The sequence below is a fragment of the Eptatretus burgeri genome, chromosome 3, assembly GCF_056783735.1.
Source record: "Eptatretus burgeri isolate ZD-2024b chromosome 3, Ebu_testis_v1, whole genome shotgun sequence".
Classification (NCBI taxonomy): domain Eukaryota; kingdom Metazoa; phylum Chordata; class Myxini; order Myxiniformes; family Myxinidae; genus Eptatretus; species Eptatretus burgeri.
The window spans coordinates 30,016,520-30,035,120 of NC_140963.1; the positions used below are offsets into that span (position 1 = coordinate 30,016,520).

General features: G+C 42.6%; 1 protein-coding gene across 10 annotated transcripts in view; it reads right to left on the minus strand.

Annotated features, from left to right (window-relative positions):
- The window catches only part of MOCOS (molybdenum cofactor sulfurase), a 366,395-nt gene that overhangs the window by 202,531 nt on the left and 145,263 nt on the right, over positions 1-18,601 (minus strand). For 9 of the 10 annotated variants that reach the window (XM_085872802.1, XM_085872807.1, XM_085872803.1 and 6 more), the window contains one exon: positions 12,576-13,553. The exons of the other annotated variant lie outside the window; for it this stretch is intronic. In XM_085872802.1, coding sequence (XP_085728928.1) covers positions 12,576-13,553 — 978 coding nt within the window. The remainder of the gene's footprint in view (positions 1-12,575; positions 13,554-18,601) is intronic. 10 annotated transcript variants of the gene reach the window in all.

An 18,601-nucleotide genomic window follows, 5' to 3' on the forward strand; every position in this document is an offset into this window, starting at 1 on the left:
ACTGAGTGCCCTTCTCGTTGCTATCTGTTGTGCTTTAACGAGACCGACAGGATGGCATACAGATAGCACAATGTATGGCACACTTACCTTTGAGCAGTCGAGTCTGGGTTTGATTCTCGACTTGATGATAAACCCGAAGTTGGACTGGTGCTTCATAGCTATTTCATCAATAAGTATGCCATACATCAGAAGGGACATGAAGCTGGGGACTAATCAGCTCGCATCGATTAGTGATGAACAATAAAGACCACCTCGCAATGGCATCCCTTCTCTTGATGAAGTCAGTGGGTTATCTTTGGCATGCTGGCCAAATTCAAATTGTTGGCTATGTAAGCTCTCGTAAAATTTCTGGACTGCCCAGCCAGTTCACGTGATTTAGCCCAATAATATTACTCTCTGAAATGCTGCCCCCCCCCCGCTTCATGGGATGTGGGTACAAAGGGAAGAATAACGTGTGTGGGGAACAGGGCAGTTGTTAAAATGCAAGGCTTTAACATGGACTGTGTGCTCTCATTTCCTGTGCAACTGTGAGGATGTCACTTCCTGTAGTTCGCAAGAAGCTCTGTAAGCTCGACCAAAACAAAAGAAGTGTTTTTTGTATGTTGTTTTGCATATTTTGTTGTCATGATTTGTGTGAGGGGCTGCGGGACTGTATTTATAAAGCTGTAGTTGTGTTCATAACAGTTTAATAAAAGGTGCAAGGGGAGGCCTCGTGTTAAGTTTCGCGTTTAAGTCAGTTGGGGCCTTGGGAGTATGGGGTGAAAAAGGGTAAAAATAGAGACCAAAGGACAAAGGAAGAGGAGTTCATAAAATGTGATAGATGCTTAATGTGGGCCATATCAACAATAGGAGATGCAGAGGGTTCTTGCTGTTCTCAGAAGTATGAGGAAATAGCCCACTTGAGGATGGTTATCACTAGGTTGAAGGAACGGATGGAAATTTACAGCAAGTAGCAGAATGTGAGAAATTTGTAGATAATAGTTGGTTATGGTTGTGGAGTGAGGTTGCTGAGGATATTGCAAGTGGTGACGGTGCAGCAGGAGCAGGCAGTGGTGATGGTGCAGCGGGTGCAGGCAGTGGTGAAGGTGCAGTAATAGAGATAGGTGGAAATGAGGTATAGGAGACAGTTTTTGTGGGTGATGAGACAATTAAATATGTAGATTCTTCATTCTGCAGGAAAGATTGTAGACAAAGAATTCTGTGCAGTTTTGAAGGAACAGGAGTTCAGGACATTGAAGGAAGGGGAAACGATAATGTTTCGGGTCACGGCAGGAAGAAGTTGGTTGTGGTACACCTAGGAGCGAATGATATAGCGAAAGTTTACGAAGAGGAATTGAAAAATAGATACAGAATATTGGGAAACCAGCTGAAAGTAAAGAGTTTTGAGGTAATGTTTTCTGGGATTCTCCCAAAATTAGGAAATTATATAGAAATTACGAGCAGAACGATAGATATCAACCAATGGCTGGAAGAATGGTGTAGGGAGGAATGTTTTGCATTTAAGAAGCAGTGGGAATCATTTAGGGGACAAAGGGAGTGTTTCCGGAATGATGGCCGTATGTTAAATAGAAAGGGGGCAGCAAGGTTTACAGTGAGAATTGAGGAAGTAATTCAAGCTTTTTTAGGTCAACGGAGGGTGGAGAAGCTATTAAGGAAGGAACGGATGATGTAATTGTGATGAGTAAGGCCAGGCAAGAAAATAGAATTTCAGGAAGGGAAAAGTTAAACATATTCTATAACAATGCCAGGAGTTTAAATAATAAGATGGAAGATCTTGAAGCCAAAGTAGATAGAGCTATATCAAAAAAAGTGTATCAGTTGATCGGCCAGATATAAAAATTTTTTTAAAAAAACGGAAGGAAGCCCTTCTTATTCGTTGTTATTTATTTTTTTCAAAATTGCTGCTGGCTTTTATATTCAAGATGGCCGCAAGATTTTTAGTTCAAAATGGCCACTGACATTTCCATTCAAGGACCCTTCATGTTTAACGCACAGAATCATTTTAAAAATAAATAAATTGAAAATAATCACACATCATCCACATATCTCCATCTACTTTTTTCTTTGGTTTTATAGTTGTCTCGTGTGTTGCCAATTGAATTCACTAAAAAAAATGTTCTGATTCTATTTATTGTTCTTACCAGCAAAACTATATCATCATTACAGTCATGTGTCAGATATGTCAGTTTTCTTCCCCCAAAGAAATATCATGACATAGGTCATATACCCGACACGTCACCAACACACTCACAATGCCTATTAAAAATTGGAATGTACTCAAATAAACAGGGACGAAGGCTCTGAAGTGGGAACAATAGGTTTAATCCAGACACTGGCACAACACAGCACAGCACAGCACTGTAACATGGGTGGGTCACATGACTCTGCTTAACCACGCCCTTGTGCACCTATGTATGCATGCATTAGCATAATCTTCTGATAAATCTCATCTCCTCCCCACCCGCCCCCCCAACACCATTTTATTTTTTCACAAATCAAGACGCTCAGGAGGTTTACAGACACGACCTGATCTTCTAAGGGCTACTGGAGGGCTGTCCTTGCTTGCGACTGCTGTGTGCTTCTCAATAAGAGGAACAGGGTCGGGAAGGAGCTCAGGTACATTGATGGGTGAAAAGCTTTTAGAAGGAAACACCTCAGGTTCAAACGCAGATGGTGTTAACACAGAAGTGGGTGGCAAAGGCACTTGAGCCTCGGGAAGGAGCTCAGGTACATTGATGGGTGAAAAGCTTTTATAAGGAAACACCTCAGGTTCAAACGCAGGTGGTGTTAATACAGAAGTGGGTGGCAAAGGCACTTGAGCCGGTTCAATGTTTGGCTCCCCATCACACAACTTCACAGGAAACATCATTTCACCAATGTTGTCGATAATGATGATAATGATAATTTCACCAATGTTGTCGATAACCACTTGGTTCCACATCCGGAGTTCAACACGTATTCAGAATCATTGATTTGGAAGATGCGGTATACACAAGTTTGGTTGTGAATACGTTTCTGTTGATACTTGTTATTCTGGACCTAACCGTTACGTCCAGGTGCACTAATGATCACCGTGATGATAATTCATGACCCATCAGAAGCTTGGCAGGTGAGCGACTGGTGATTTGATGTGGTCTGGTGCAGTCGCTGAGCAACGCACAAGCTAGATGAGATTGAATGGAACCTTCGTTGATACAGCTTAGACCATTCTTGATGATCTGAACACCACGTTCAGCTTGACCAATACTGGCAGGTTTGTAGGGGGCACATATATAGTTCTTAATGCCATTCATTTTACGAAAGTTCTGAAACTCTGAACTCGTAAATGACGATCCATTATCTGATGGAAGGGTCCGGAATACCATGTTGTGCAAACATGGTATGTAGAGCTTCAATTGTTACAGCATAGGATGAGGATGGCACCACGAGAGCTTCAATCCATTTGGAGTGGCATCAACTACGACAAGGAAAAGCTTCCCTTGAAACGGACCAGCAAGGCCGATGTGCAGTCTGGACCATGGTTTTGATGGCCACGACCACATGGCCAATGTAGACTGTGGTGGTGTCTTGGCATGAGCTTCACAGTTATAACAATGGCGTGCACTGGACTCAATGTCACTATCCAAATAGGCCACCAAACATGAGCTCGGGCAATAACCTTCATGGTGACTATGCCTGGATGAGCATTGTTTCTCATCTATGACTATCCCTGGAGTTCCCGAGTAATTTTCCTGCAGAGTTTAGGTGGAATTATCATTCAGCTACCCCAAAGCAGGCAGTCTGCATCAATCGAGAGCCCATCCTTCTGCAAGAGGTATGGTTTCTCCCCTTCCGGTGGTGATGCCCAATCACCTGACATCACACAGCATCTAATTTGTGACAAATCTGGATTGCTATTGGTAGCACAAGCAATCTGCTTAGCAGTTCTGGGCACTTCATTGTGAATGACGTCAGCCACGAGATGGATAATACAGCCGGATTGTGGAGGTTCTGGAAAAGTTATGGGAAGCGGCAAGCGACTGAGCGCATCAGCACAGTATATTTCCTTACCCGGGCGGTAAACAATGAAGAGTCACAGCCGGCAAGGGTCAATGCCCAATGTTGTACACGACCTGATGATGTGGGCAGAATGGCTCTGGTTTCTCCCAGGAGAACTAACAAAGGCTTGTGATCAGTCCCAATGGTATTATGTTTTCCAAAGATATATTGGTGCATCTTCAAGGTGCACCAGACATACGCTAACGCCTCTCGTTCTACTTGAGCATAGCGACATTCAGTGTCAGATAGCGTTCGTGATGCATACGCAACAGGCTGGAGATTACCGGTTCCATTTGATTGCAACAATGCACACCCGATGCCATATGAAGAGCTATCACAACTAAGAATAAGTTCCTTAGATGGGTCATAATGGACACAGTTAAAAACAAATATATTTAAACGTATGGCAACATATAAAAATAGCTCCACAAAGCGGGCGTAACCCCTCAGCCCATGCATTGTAAAAGGAAGCAGTGATATCACGATGATGCAGTCAGTTAGAGCACGTTGGACGTCATATCGAAAATCAATCAGACTTCAAGATGGCTACCGTGGCGGCTAGTGAAAATCACAGCGCGCCCATTTTCGAAAGGAACCTTCTTCTACTCAACCCCAACACACCCTGCAAAAATGGATTTAATCGTACAAGGCGTTCTCCTCGAAATCAACGGAAACCAATTTCAAGATAGCTGCCATGGAGGCCACATTGAAAATCGCAGCGTGCCTATTTTCGAAAGGAACCTTCCTCTACTCAACCCAACATACCCTGCAAAAATGGATTTAATTGGATAAGGCGTTCTCCTCAAAATTGATGGAAACCAAAAGTTGACGGACGCCCGAACACCGAAGTATGAACTTTGACCTCTGTGACCTTGAAAAGTAGGTCAAATCAAAAACCCGGGTTATATATATATCATGTATCCTCATCAGATATACCTGTGATAAAAATTTGGCGATGATCCAGCCATTCGTTCAGGAGAAATAGCCATTTCTAGGTTTTCAGTTTTGGCCCTGTGGTGGCCTAGCCGAGAATTAAATTGCGCTCATTAGCGAAAGGAACCTTCCTCAACACAGCCCCAACACACTGCAAAAATGGATTTAATCGGACAAGGCGTTCTCCTCGAAATCGACGGAAACCAATTTCAAGATGGCTGCCATGGAGGCCACATTGAAAATCGCAGCATGCCCATTTTCGAAAGGAACCTTTCTCTACTCAACTCCAACATCCCCTGCAAAAATGGATTTAATCGGACAAGGCGTTCTCCTCAAAATCGACGGAAACCAATTTCAAGATGGCTACCATGGAGGCCACATTGAAAATCGCAGCGCGCCCATTTTCGAAAGGAACCTTCCTCTACCCAGCCCCAATAGACACTGCAAAAATGGATTTAATCGGACAAGGCGTTCTCTTCAAAATCGACGGAAACCAATTTCAAGATGGCTGCCATGGAGGCCACATTGAAAATCGCAGTGCGCCCATTTTCGAAAGGAACCTTCCTCTCCCTCTACTCAAGGAGCAAATGTGTAGAGTGCAGAGTAAATACATTCCAATGAGGTGTAAAACTAGAAGCAGAAAGAGGCCAGGTGGTTGAGCAGTGAGATAAGGAATGCTATTAAGGAGAAACAAAAGGCATTTATTAGGTTTAAAATAACAGGATTGGAGTTAGCATTATATCGCTATCGGAGTTAACAGAGGCAAGTGAAGAAAATAACTCAACAAGCCAAAAGAGAGTATGAGAAGGACATGGCTAAAAATATTAAATATAATAGCAAGGCTTTCTTTAAGTATATCAGGGGAAAAGAACAGGTTAGGACCAGTGTGGGTCCATTGAGGAATAGCACCAGGAGAGTGGTGAGTGATGAAGGTGAGATGGCAGGCTTATTAAACAGGTATTTTGCTTCAACTTTTACACAAGAACAGTCAGAAGAGTTGCCAATAGCTGAGAGTGTCTATCAGGGTGGTGAGGAAGGGCTTTTACAGAAGATCCAGGTTGGAGTGGAGGAAGTGAAGTAATAGTTAGGAAATCTCAGAGTAGATAAGGCTCCGAGTCCAGATAATATGCACCCAAGAGAATTAATTGATGGAGGTGGCTGAGCAGGTAAGCGAGATGTTAACAGATATTTTCAATAGTTTTCTGGAGTCAGGACAGGTACCGGAGGATGGGAGAGCAGCAAATGAAACACCATTATTTAAGAAAGAATCCAGGGAAGAATTAGGAAACTCTATACCTGTTAGTTTGACTTCACTTGTGGGGAAGGTGTTGGAGACATTTATTAAAGACCGGATGAGGAACCATTTGAGCAAATACAAACTAATTAAAGGTAGTCAGCATGGGTTTACCAAAGGTAGTTCCTGTTTAACAAATCTTTTAGAGTTCTATGAAGCAGTGTCTGATTGGGTGGATGATGGAAAGGTAGTGGATATAGTATATCTAGACTTTAAGAAGGCATTTGATAAGGTACTACATCAAAGGTTGTTAGCCAAAGTGAGGGCTTGTGGAGTGGCTGGTCAGGTAGCTAATTGGATTGTAAACTGGCTTAGTGGTAGGAAGCAAAGAGTGGCTGTGAGTGGGAGGATGTCTTGCTGGGAGGATGTAAGTAGCAGGGTACCTCAGGGATCAGGGCTCGGACCATTACTATTCATAATTTCCATCAACGATTTGCATAATAGGGTAAAGAGTAAGCTTTCCAAATTTGCAGATGACAGAAAGCTTGGAGGTGAGGTGGATAGCAGAAGAGGGGGTGGTGATCAGATTCAGGAAATTATTGATACTTGCATAGATTGGGCAAAAGATTGGCAGATGGAATTTAACCTGAGCAAGTGGAAGGTGTTGGGGATGGGAAAGAACAATGAAAATAGAGGTTACAGGATGCAAGGGGTAATTTTGGAGCGTGTCACACAGGAGAAGGATCTGGGGGTGGTAATGGATATGGGAGGTAAGCAGGCAGCACAGTGCCAGGCAGTTATTGGTAAAGCAAATAGGGTTTTAGGTTGTATTCGGAGGGGGATCATTTATAAATCAAAAGAGGTGGTGTTAACATTGTACAGGAATTTAGTGACGGCCACATTTAGAATATTGTGTGCAGTTTTGGTCATCACAACTCAGGAAGGATGTAGATTCCATGGAGAGGGTTCAGCACAGGGCGACTAGATTGATTCCGAGCCCAACTAGACTCAGCTATGATGAGCGGCTGAAGGAGACAGGGCTTTATTCACTAGAAAGGAGGCGGTTACGAGGAGATATGATGGAAATGTTAAAGATAATGAAAGGTAGAGATAAAATAAGTGCAGATGCATTATTCAACAGTAGAGAGTGACAGGACCAGGGTCCATAGCCTGAGTAAAGAAGAGGAGAGTTAAGATGGTAGCAAGGCAGGGGACTTTTACTCAGAGTTGTTAATGCATGGAATTGCCTCCCTGGAAAGATGGTGGCAGCAGAAACAGCAGATAAGTTTAGATTCGAATAGATAGGTAGCTGGAAGTTATAGAGATAGAGGGGTATGGGGATGTTGATAGGACTTTCCGGTAGTTTGAGCATTGATGGGTGATTATGTGCATGTGTACAGAGTACTGTTGGTGGGGGTCTTGTCAAGGGGGTTGTGTGGTTGATGTTGCGTGACTTTTACCCAAGCCCATGCCCCCTCCCCTTAGGGAAAAAACTACAAAAACCACAAAAACTACAAAAAAAACCCCACAAGCAGCAATTATTTAAAAAAACAAACAAAACATTTTGCATTTTATTATTTTGATCCAGTGTTGATAAATTGGTGTGGTGTTGATGTGGCACAGGCATGATGGGCTGAATGGCCTCCACCTGTGTCTAATTTCCTTGTGTTTAGAATAATTCATTTTGGCCTGTCATTGGGAATTCACGTCTTGGCTTCGATTGTCCTGTTTTTTATATGCCGTGGGGAGGCAATGTTATGTGTGGTAGTGATTAGCTAGAACAAGGGTGTCGCTTGATCTGTTGACCCTGTCTGAACCCGTAAAGGACAGGCAAGAAAGGTGAAGGGACCCCCGGTAGAGTAATTATGAGGTCACCCAGCACATGACACAAAGTTTACTCCTTTTTCCCCAACCCCTCTGATATCGGTACAAGCCGAGGAACACGACCTCACTGCTGATGGCATCAATGTCATTACCTGGGGAAGGGCCCTGGGGAAGACGGTACCACTGCTACAATAATGCGGCATGTTATTGGCCGGACCTGCTGCAAGAACTAGTGCCGCAATTGGCTGGAGCTGATGGCAGTTTAAGCAGTTTATTGGGCCGGCAGCATGGAGGCCATCCCGGAGCCTGTGCTACGTCACATGAGAGACAACAGCAATTTGAATGGGAACTATTTAATCATGCGAGAAGTGCCATTTTCCTCTCCATCCCTGGGGATGCCACTTGGCATAAGCACTCTCTTTCACATGGGACCTATATTGGTGTAAAGCTCTTCCTTCTTATGTTGGGGACAGGAAGCTTATGTTGGGGACATTTCTTTGTGCCAGTATGGATCTGCTCTACACCCTGTCGCTGGTGTATTTCTCCCATTTTCTAATGTTCTTTTTGTTCTGTGTCCAATTCCATTCTGTGTTTTAGCTCTTTCACGAGCCTTGACTTTGTATACAAAAAAATGTGTATACATCAGGCAGAAAAAGCAGCAGGGATGGCAAGAAAAGACAGATCATTGGGAGTTATCTTCTTCTTATTATTATTTAATGGCCACAATTATTTCCACGTCCTTGTGGGGTTGGCCGGTGGAAGCTTGGCTCAAGTCTTTCACAAATCAGTTGGCCAGACCTAACGTTCGACAAAGATTAAGGCAGGAATTTGCAATTTGGCCATGGTGCTGGTGATAGCTTGCCTACTTTCGCGAAGGACACCGTGGGATCGTTAACATCCACCAACTAATGCCGGCAGAGGGGACACCTGTTTAACATTCATCTTGTGCACAGCACCACATTGATGAAATACCCTGCTTTGGAAACAACGGAATGACAGTCTGTAGATGTGCTGAGATTCAAATGCAGGCTACACAGTTTAGAGGCGAATCATTGGTGGGTGAATATGTGAGATATACGATGTACCGTGTCTCTGTACAGGTATGTGTGCTAACATAATCCTGTGTACACAGAATTTATAACACTTCACTCCACGTCTCATAAATTAACATGCAGTCCACTGTACTCGTGCAGGATATCATACAAGGTATAAAGCAGAATCTGTTTAGGTAGCAATTTAATGTTTAACTCTATAGGAAGTAGGCCTATCGAATAGTTCGACAACAGAGGGCAGCAGGTTCACAGACTGACAGCGAATGAAAGGGGAAAAGGGAGACAAATACATTGCATGTGAGTGTATGAGAGTGAGAACAAGAGTGGAATATTATTAGTTATCTTTAAATAAATACCAAATTTTGATGAGCCTTGCAGCTGTGAAACAGGATAATTTATTTTGTGAAACTTAGTGATTAGGTGATCTCTTCAAAACAAGACTTGCTTTCTGTAAAAAAAAAAAAAATGAATAAATAAAAATGCCCACGTGACTGGTTTCTCGTGGAACTGCACAATTCCGATTCTTGGCGACAGAAATAAGCTACTAATAGCAGGGCAGAGGAGTGCAGCAACAAACACGCTGAGAAGGAAGCAATTACTCTACAATGCAAAGACGATGCACAGCGAGAGGAGTCTCATGGCACGCGGGAGCTGTTTGACAAAAAGGGGGAAAAAAGTCAATCGCATCCCACAGCCATCACATCTGCAAGGTGGCATTTCATCCACATCTAATGAGCATCTGGCCTGTTCCGCTGAGGGTCACTGCAAAGATATATGGGAACAGGCAGCCGTTCTGTTCTGGGGGTACATCCTTTATACCTTCGTGCTAATGCAACATGCCCTTGGGTGCCAACGCATAGCAGTTGAAGTATAGCATTTTCTTTGCCTTCCGCAAAAAGCTTCCGTGGAAAAGCTTCCGTCGACTGACATCGTTATTAGAGTGTTGCATATGGAACAGTGATCAATGTACATGCAAACCACTGTGCGACAATGGTCGAAAACAAGCTGCAACCTCTTGCTATCGTGGGTTTACAGAAGAAAATAATGAATTGTAACAATAGCTATTTGATACCCAGGTATCTTGGACTCACAGATATTAGATCTTATAAAGTTTTCTGTGACAGATATTTATGAAGTTAATGCAAAACACCAGACTAATATCAACGGCTCTAGACTCGTGTATGATGTGTTTTTAGAATTAAAATTACTTGGTTTACAAAGGAATCATCTATTGCTTTGTTGGAACATCATATCCTCCAAGCTACAGTCCAATTTAGGGTTATCCCATGCTGAATGTAATTGTGAGGAATTTCACATGATAATTAAGACTAGTCGCTGCAATAAAAAGGTTATCGGTATAAACTGCATTCCATGAAAGCATATTCCAGATCTGGTGGAGAGTATGACCCAACTGGGCTGGAAAGGTATCTCGGAGGAAGCGTACTCACCCACCCCAACACCATATCCACCAACACATCCCTCAACTGGACAACAATGTTCCCAAGCTCATCTGTCTAGTTTGGATTTGATTCCTGACCCGAATACAAACTAATACTGGTGCTTCACATACAGGGTATTGCAACAATGAGTGTGGTCCTTAAGAGAGACATGTGGCTGGTTGTTCCACCTGTGAGCATTATTTGAGGATGTGAAAGACCACAACATGCATTTTCAAAGGTGCCATTAATTGTTCAGGTACCACAGCCAAATTCCAAGCTACAAGGAAGAGCAACGACAAACCACACAGTGCAGTATCTAGCTGGTCACCACTTCAACAGTGCCAATGATCAGAAAAGACCACGGGCATGAATGGAACAGATGACCCAACTCATTGATAGGTAATTGCAATCGGCTGGACTGACCAGGTGGACAAATGATTTTCTTCTGATGACACAACTGGTGAGGGGATTGGCAATGTCATATTGGTTCTTTTGTGGATGACAAAATCGTATTGTTGTCTTGTAAAAACCGGGAACCTCTACTTTATTCTCTCGAGTCATGAAAACGTTGAAAAGTAGGACAAGGGTGACTGGAAAATGAACACTGATATGGTATTTTCAAGACTCACTGAAATGGTATACAATAGTTTGCCTGTTCGGAATTCTACTGACCATCTGTCTCAAAATTGCTGCGACTTCAGGTTTGAACTCCGCATGCTTTGTTGGTCTGTCCATTATCAAATGATGATGTCCTTGTAATTAATGTAAAAAATAAAAATACACTTACGTCTCAATGTCCTTGCCAATGCAATTAACAACTGCCGAAGCAAAAAAAACACTGCAACTCTAAAATCGGTCTATGATTTTACTTTCAATTTCATCTTTATTATAACAGATATAATACTCTGCACTTTTCAGCAGTGATTGACTGTAATGTTTGCTTTGTTTTTTTTCATTGAAGAAAAGTGAGCAGCACTGCCATTGGGGTCAATCTCAAGTTGCACCGAATAATTTAAAAGTCAACCACAAAGCTTGAACAGGCATCCCGTGTATACCTGAACAGGCAAGACAGGTGCCCCCCTCCCCCCACCCCACCCCAACTACGGTCATTTGTGAGACAGCTGGATTCAACAATCTGAGAGCAACATGGTGATTCTCCTGAGAGAAGCTTATAATCGAAAATAATTACTACTGCTGCTATCAGACAAATTTAAAGTCACAACCTGTTAGATGGCAGTCTGGTGTCCTCATCACCTGTCGATCGATATACGCTACTATTTTAAAATCTGCAAGATACTACACATTGACTTCATTTATGTTCACAAAGCAAATTTGTAACAAATCAACGATCATTTCCCCATGATTGTGGCATGTGTTCCCCCCCCCCCTAATCAAGAAGCGACTTGTATAAGGATCTCCTCCACGAGCTTGAGACATTGCGGAAAATTATTGCTTTAGCAGTTAATTAGCACAGCAAACTGCAATCAAATGGTGAAAACAGGAGAATGGATGGTTTTGGCCTCATGATAGCCATGAATGCAGTTGCAATATTCATAAACATACAAACTATAACTTTGTTGATTTATATATTTAGAGGAAAGGAAACCTTTTTGTGGTTGATTACCAGTTGGAAAACAGATCATTTGTGAAGTGAAGGGGGGGGGGGGGACTTAGTGGCTTTAACCACCAACCAATTGTGATATACGATTGAGCATGTCGATGCAATTACTTGAAAGTCACAGTTGATGGGATAAACGATTACAAAATAAATGCATTACAAAGGATATAATTGAACTTGAAAACAATCAAGATTGTTACCATCACACTTGTATTTTCATCAGCATCATTTGCCCCTTCTTAAAACCTCACCCCAACACCACCTCAACCAAACAACAACATTCCCCATGTCATCTTATCCGAGCAACTATCCCACCAAATTTCCTCTTCACAAATCCAAACATCAAAACATTTGAAATTTATCCTCATATTCTCTTAATACTTTTAAGAGAAGAGGGGGGTGGGGGGTGGGGGGTTGATTAGGATTTCACAACTTACCTGTCTGACAAGCTTTCACGTGCAACACAAAAGTCATGGCTGGGCAAGTAAGCAGCCACCGTGCCACCTCCAAAGTAGGCCTTCTGAAGCAAGGACCAGCATGGCTGCCGCACGAGCAGTGCACCGAGGCCAGTGGGAAATCCAAATATTTTATAGAAGGAGATGGTCACCAGGTCTGCTGGATATTGTGCCAAATCGAGAGGTGAAGTTCCCACAAAGGAAGCTGCATCAAGCAGTACATGCCAACAGCCTGGTGGAAGGCCCCAGATAAATCTATTCTCTTGTACTGCTTGCACCCAATTCAATGGATATTTGCGACCTGTGAAATTACTTTGTGCTGGGAAGCAGAAGAGATGATGAGTGTTGCTGTTCCAGTTGATGCTTGTGGGTTCTTTACCCATCTCTTTTCTGAAGTATTCTCTGTTGGAAAGCATCTTTTGTCCATCATCACAGTGTGCTTTATCAGATGTTGCTGACAACAGTTCTTCATACGGAGTCATCTGGTCAGATATAAGCGCTTCAGAAATAGCCTGAGCAGGATGGGGATTTTGTTGGTTCAATAAATGTGATTGTACCACCCTCTCACCGATAGAAAGTTTTTCAATATCTTCTGGTCTTACAGGTATGCATGATGCACCAAAAGCAGTGGCTACAACCCGCATACCCACCACTGAAGTGTGATTGTCTGTGAGATAACAAAATACACTCTTTCCCTCAATGTGATCATGCAAAGCAATTCCTTCAGCCTCAGTCAGACACCAATCAAATGATATACTCTCCATATTTTCTTGTTTTTCATCTTTTGAAGATATGATCTTGTGTTTTACTTGTCCTGATGTCGGCTGGAGTACATCCAAGTTCTGGCCGATATCCCTCGTCCATGGGAAGGTCTCTGCCACCAACTTGAGGGCAGCTGTAGCACCTGATGTGAACACCACAGCATATTCCTCATTTGAGGTGTTGAAGTGCTGAAGAACTCTGAAACCAAACCATACGCAAAGATACTGTACATCAGAGGGATAATATCATGTTAGTAGGAATCCATAGATTTAAATATAAAAATTAAAATGACCTGGGATGAAACGTGTTTAATGTTTCTAGCATAAATTGTTCGGATAATTGTGTTCGGAAGGTTATGGTTTTCAGACTTTAATTAGTAATATGACCTGATGCACATACACATTTTGTTGCTTTTCTCATAGAACAAAATTGGTACATTAAAAGTACTAACTTTCAGCAAATTCAAATGAAACAGTAGAGCTGGCCTGACCTCTCTTTGTAAGATTGCATTTTAAAATGGAACCCTTTCACCCCTTTCACATTCCTTCATGACATTTGAATAGAAAAGCAGTTAAATTTAATTGGGATTTGTTTCCATCAAAGATCAAAATCAGAAGCAGACACAAGAGACAAAAAAAATTCAATGCAGGAGTCAAAGCTCATGGAGCAAAATGACAAATGACAACATGCTTTACAAAATGACAGAAGGTCAAAGAGGAATAGGTGAGACAAAAATTGCACGTACATACATTCTTGTATGTTTTTGATCAATTTCAGCCTGGTTATGATTCAAAGGGGTAAATTATGCAGACAGAGACATCAAATAACACGACATGTGACTCTTAACATGAGACATACACAGCAGTTAACCTTTGAGGAATGAACTTGGAACAAACTGGATACCGGTGACTCCATCTCATGACATTACTTTTCTCTCTGCAGTTAACGAGTATTTTAAAGATAAATATTTCCCTCCCACATGATATACCAGCCCATGGGGTTTATCCGTGTTCTGTCCTTGAAACAAGTTCTAATCTACCCTCGAAAAGTATAAATGACCAGGCATTGTGGTTAGATTATCTGCTCAGAGTTTGGAAGGTTTGTGCCTGATAATGATCCTGGTTGAGTCATCCCAAAGACTGCAAAAGTGGTTTTTGCCGTTTCCTCACTTAAGGCTCAATATTTAGGGGATAGAGCAAGGATGAACCCCATGGATTGGAATCCATTGGGAAGGGAGATTTATCCCTAAAAGTGCACCACTGATTGTGGAGATAAAAGCACGGCCGAAACCCAGTGTGTTCTGGGAAATAACTTCCAAGGTCATCAATGGCCATGTGTGTCTGAGGTAAAGTCCTGTGTTGTCTGCTACCTCTGTCTGCATGTGAATGTGTGATTTGTGTTTGTGAGAGCTCTTTCATGAGCTTTAGCAACTACAGGAAAAAATTAAATAATCCTCAGCGTCAAGCAACGAAACAGCGCACAGCATTTTGAAATTGAGTGGTCTGATTCAGCAATTAAGAGTCAGAATAAAACTGCTGATGTACCAGATATCACACCTACAGTGAATGCCTAGCCATGACACGATTGAGTTTGGATAGTGTCGTTTATCATTTTTACTTTACAGTACAGTATAAAGAATACACATGAATCTTTACAATTGTCTACCCATCTTTGTTCAATCTTGCTTTATGGATGCTCACTTATCCCATCTCTCCTTAAAATAGTCTGCATCCTTGATTTAAAAATAATCTAGAGTATTCGTAATAACGCGACTCTACAGCAGGCTGTTAGTGCAACGCACACCTGATGCGTCAGAAAGTGTTTCTGTGTCCCGCTCACGAACTCCCCCCCCACCCCCACCGCTCATTAACACACCCCAACCCCCATTTGGTCAGAGATTCCTCAAACAAAGGGTTGGCGGGGTGATTGCATTGCTTAACGAGCGAGATTTCTTTCAGCATGGTTATGATTCATGGGGGTAATGATGCATTACAAATGCCGTCCTGCTCAACTTTTATGTGGAAGTGAAATTTGGCGATTGTGCATTTGCGCACGTGCGCACACACACACACACACACACACACACACACACACACACACACACACACACACACACACACACACACACATACACACACACACACACACACACACACACACACACACACACACACACACACACACACACACACACACACACACACACATTTACGGAGATAACTAAACATCTTGCTCATTCGATATGTTGTGAAAATGTTTTATGATAACAATTTCTTCAGGAGAGATCATTGAAATGCTCCATGGGAAGCAAGCCACTTGTAATAATCCTTAATAAACCTGTCTCCGATTTGTTTTTTTCATCAGAGGCTCATCATGCAGAGTAAGAAAACAAAACCATAACCTTCTTCAATGTACACAAGCAAAACATCAACATGTCTTAGACTTGAACGATGAACAGCGAAAACACATGTTTTTCAAACTGTTCTTCATCACAAGCTTTACATTTTCAAAAGCTCTGCTCATTCTTCACACTTCCTTTGGCCAGGTGGGATTTACTTACAGCTATCACGCAAGTGTTACAAAGACAGAAAATGCAGCACCAGCGATCACACATTGTTATTGCCATGGTGTGTGCTGTACTAATCAGGCGATGAAGACTGCGGTAGTAAGATAAAATGCACCGGCGCAGAACAAAAAGGGCTTCTTCACGTGGTGGCCTGGCTGGTACTTTCATAGGCTCCCTACGGAACACTACATATTGTAGTGAAAGGACTATAACTGACATATGGCCAACCATATTATAACTATTATCAGCCCATCCACCACACAGCGGGAGACAGGGTTTTGCAATCGCTTGTGTGTCTCTGTTTGTCTGTCTGTCTGTCTGTCTGTCTGTCTGTCTGTCTGTCTGTCCAAGCCATAACTTTTTTTTTTAAAGCATTTGAGCTTTTGTCATCAAATTTTCAACAAACCTTTATTATGAGAATATGGATAGCGCCAATGAATACATTTTACTTTTTTTAGCTGCTGTTTTCGTCAAGTTTAGTTTAAGTTAAAAGTGGGAGCAGATGGGGCTTTGCATTTTGAGATGATTTTTTGCCTGTCCACCATGCGTGCAGTGGGAGACAAGGTTTTACAATAGCTTCCGTGTGTGTGTGTGTGTGTGTGTGTGTGTGTGCGCGTGTGTGTGTGTGTGTGTGTGTGTGTGCGCGTGTGTGTCGGTGTGTGTGTCGGTGTGTGTGTGTCGGTGTGTGTGTGTGTCAGTGTGTCTGTCCAGGCAATAACATTTTTACCATTTGAGCTTTTGTCATCAAAGTTCCAACAAATCCTCATTATGTGAATATGAAGAGCATTAATTAACTAGATATCTGCGATCACAAAGTGATCGCCATGGGTAAGCTTCCTCCAAATGGGAGAGGTTTACCTTTGGCGATCGCCCGTGACTTCCCCTTGGCCCATGAGACAATAATGGCCATATTTATTGTGGAACACCATATGGCTTTGATCTTCAATATTTCGGGAAAGAATGCAAATCAAGAAAATGTGTTCTCACCTATAGAATGGCCACAAAGTCCCAATGCACACAGTTTGAAATTAGAGTACATATGTATGCTTCCCTCCATTCTCCGCACAAATTTGAATTTTTCTCCATGTTCTTCTGGACATCTTCTTCCATGTTGAGGGTTGGAGGTCATAAAAGCAGCCCCTGACAGCTGTTTTGTGGTCTTCAACTGTTGTAAGGCAGAGATGAGAAATTTCCTCTTTCCCAATGCCCCAAAGTGAGTTGTCACATGTTGTTAAGTCCAGAATTCGAGGAGGCCGCACTATGTCAGATCCACGTACAATCCATCGTCCACTGAATTTGTCATCAAGATATTCTCCAAATGTGAGAGAGTAAAGTGTTGGTGCACCATCTTGTTGCAAGATAGCTGAAGATAGCTGATACTCAGCAGGACAGCTGAAGACAGCTGATTCTTAGCAGGATAGCTGAAGACAGCTGATTCTTAGCAGGATAGCTGAAGATAGCTGATTCTTAGCAGGACAGCTGAAGACAGCTGATTCTTAGCAGGATAGCTGAAGACAGCTGATTCTTCGCAGGATAGTTGAAGATAGATGATTCTTAGCAGGACAGCTGAAGACAGCTGATTCTTAGCAGGATAGCTGAAGACAGCTGATTCTTAGCAGGATAGCTGAAGATAGCTGATTCTTAGCAGGACAGCTGAAGACAGCTGATTCTTAGCAGGATAGCTGAAGACAGCTGATTCTTCGCAGGATCGCTGAATACAGCATGCATGCCTGGTGTTGGCTTCATGGTTAGGGTGATGGGCTTGGGATCCGAGGATCCTGAGTTCAAATCCCACACTTCTGTTGAATTAACACCAGGTGGGTTTGACTCTGCCTGTCATTGTTCAGAGGTCTGCAAAATGAGTGCCAGCATGCTGGAAAACTGTGTCAGAGTGGCAACCCGTCCGGGATTGTGTCCATTAGCCAAGGAGACTGCTTGGGCAGCACCAACGCTCTTACAGAGTATGGTCCCAATGTATGTACAGTGTATATATATATATATATATATATATATATATATATATATATATATATATATATATATATATATATATATATATATATATATATATATATCTTGTTGCAGTTCTCAGAACCACATGCGTCCAACAGATAGTGGTCCCAAGACAGTTATTCCATTAATGTATGTGTAGATAGTCCCTTCCCTTTTGTCTCGTGGGACAACAGGGGTGTGCATTGCGATGATCTCATAGCTAGGTTTGCTTACATCATTCCTTCTTCATTTCATTTCTAACTTCATTCCTACTCTTCATTTCTGATTATTCCTGAGGTAAATCTGAGGCACGTGTACCCTTCGCTGTGAAATGGGTCCTCAGCAAAGGGCCAGCAGGCATTACACCCACACCCTCGGTAGAAAACACAACCAGCAAAACGCACACACAGTGGTAGTTTCCGCCCAATGGACGGGAAATGCACTCAACACGACGCCCACGCTTTACAGAACACGTACCGAGGCCGATAATAGAAAGACAACACCCCGCCACATTGCGCGTGATATGGACAGCACGTACTTTTCAACCCATTTCTGGACTAATTATATCGATCGGGTTTCGCCCTGCGCACACGATAGCAGAATCGGGCGAACATGAGCGCTGGCCACGTGCGTAATGGCGGATCCACGTGCACTGTGCAGAACGTGCTCGAAGGCAGACCCGTGCACC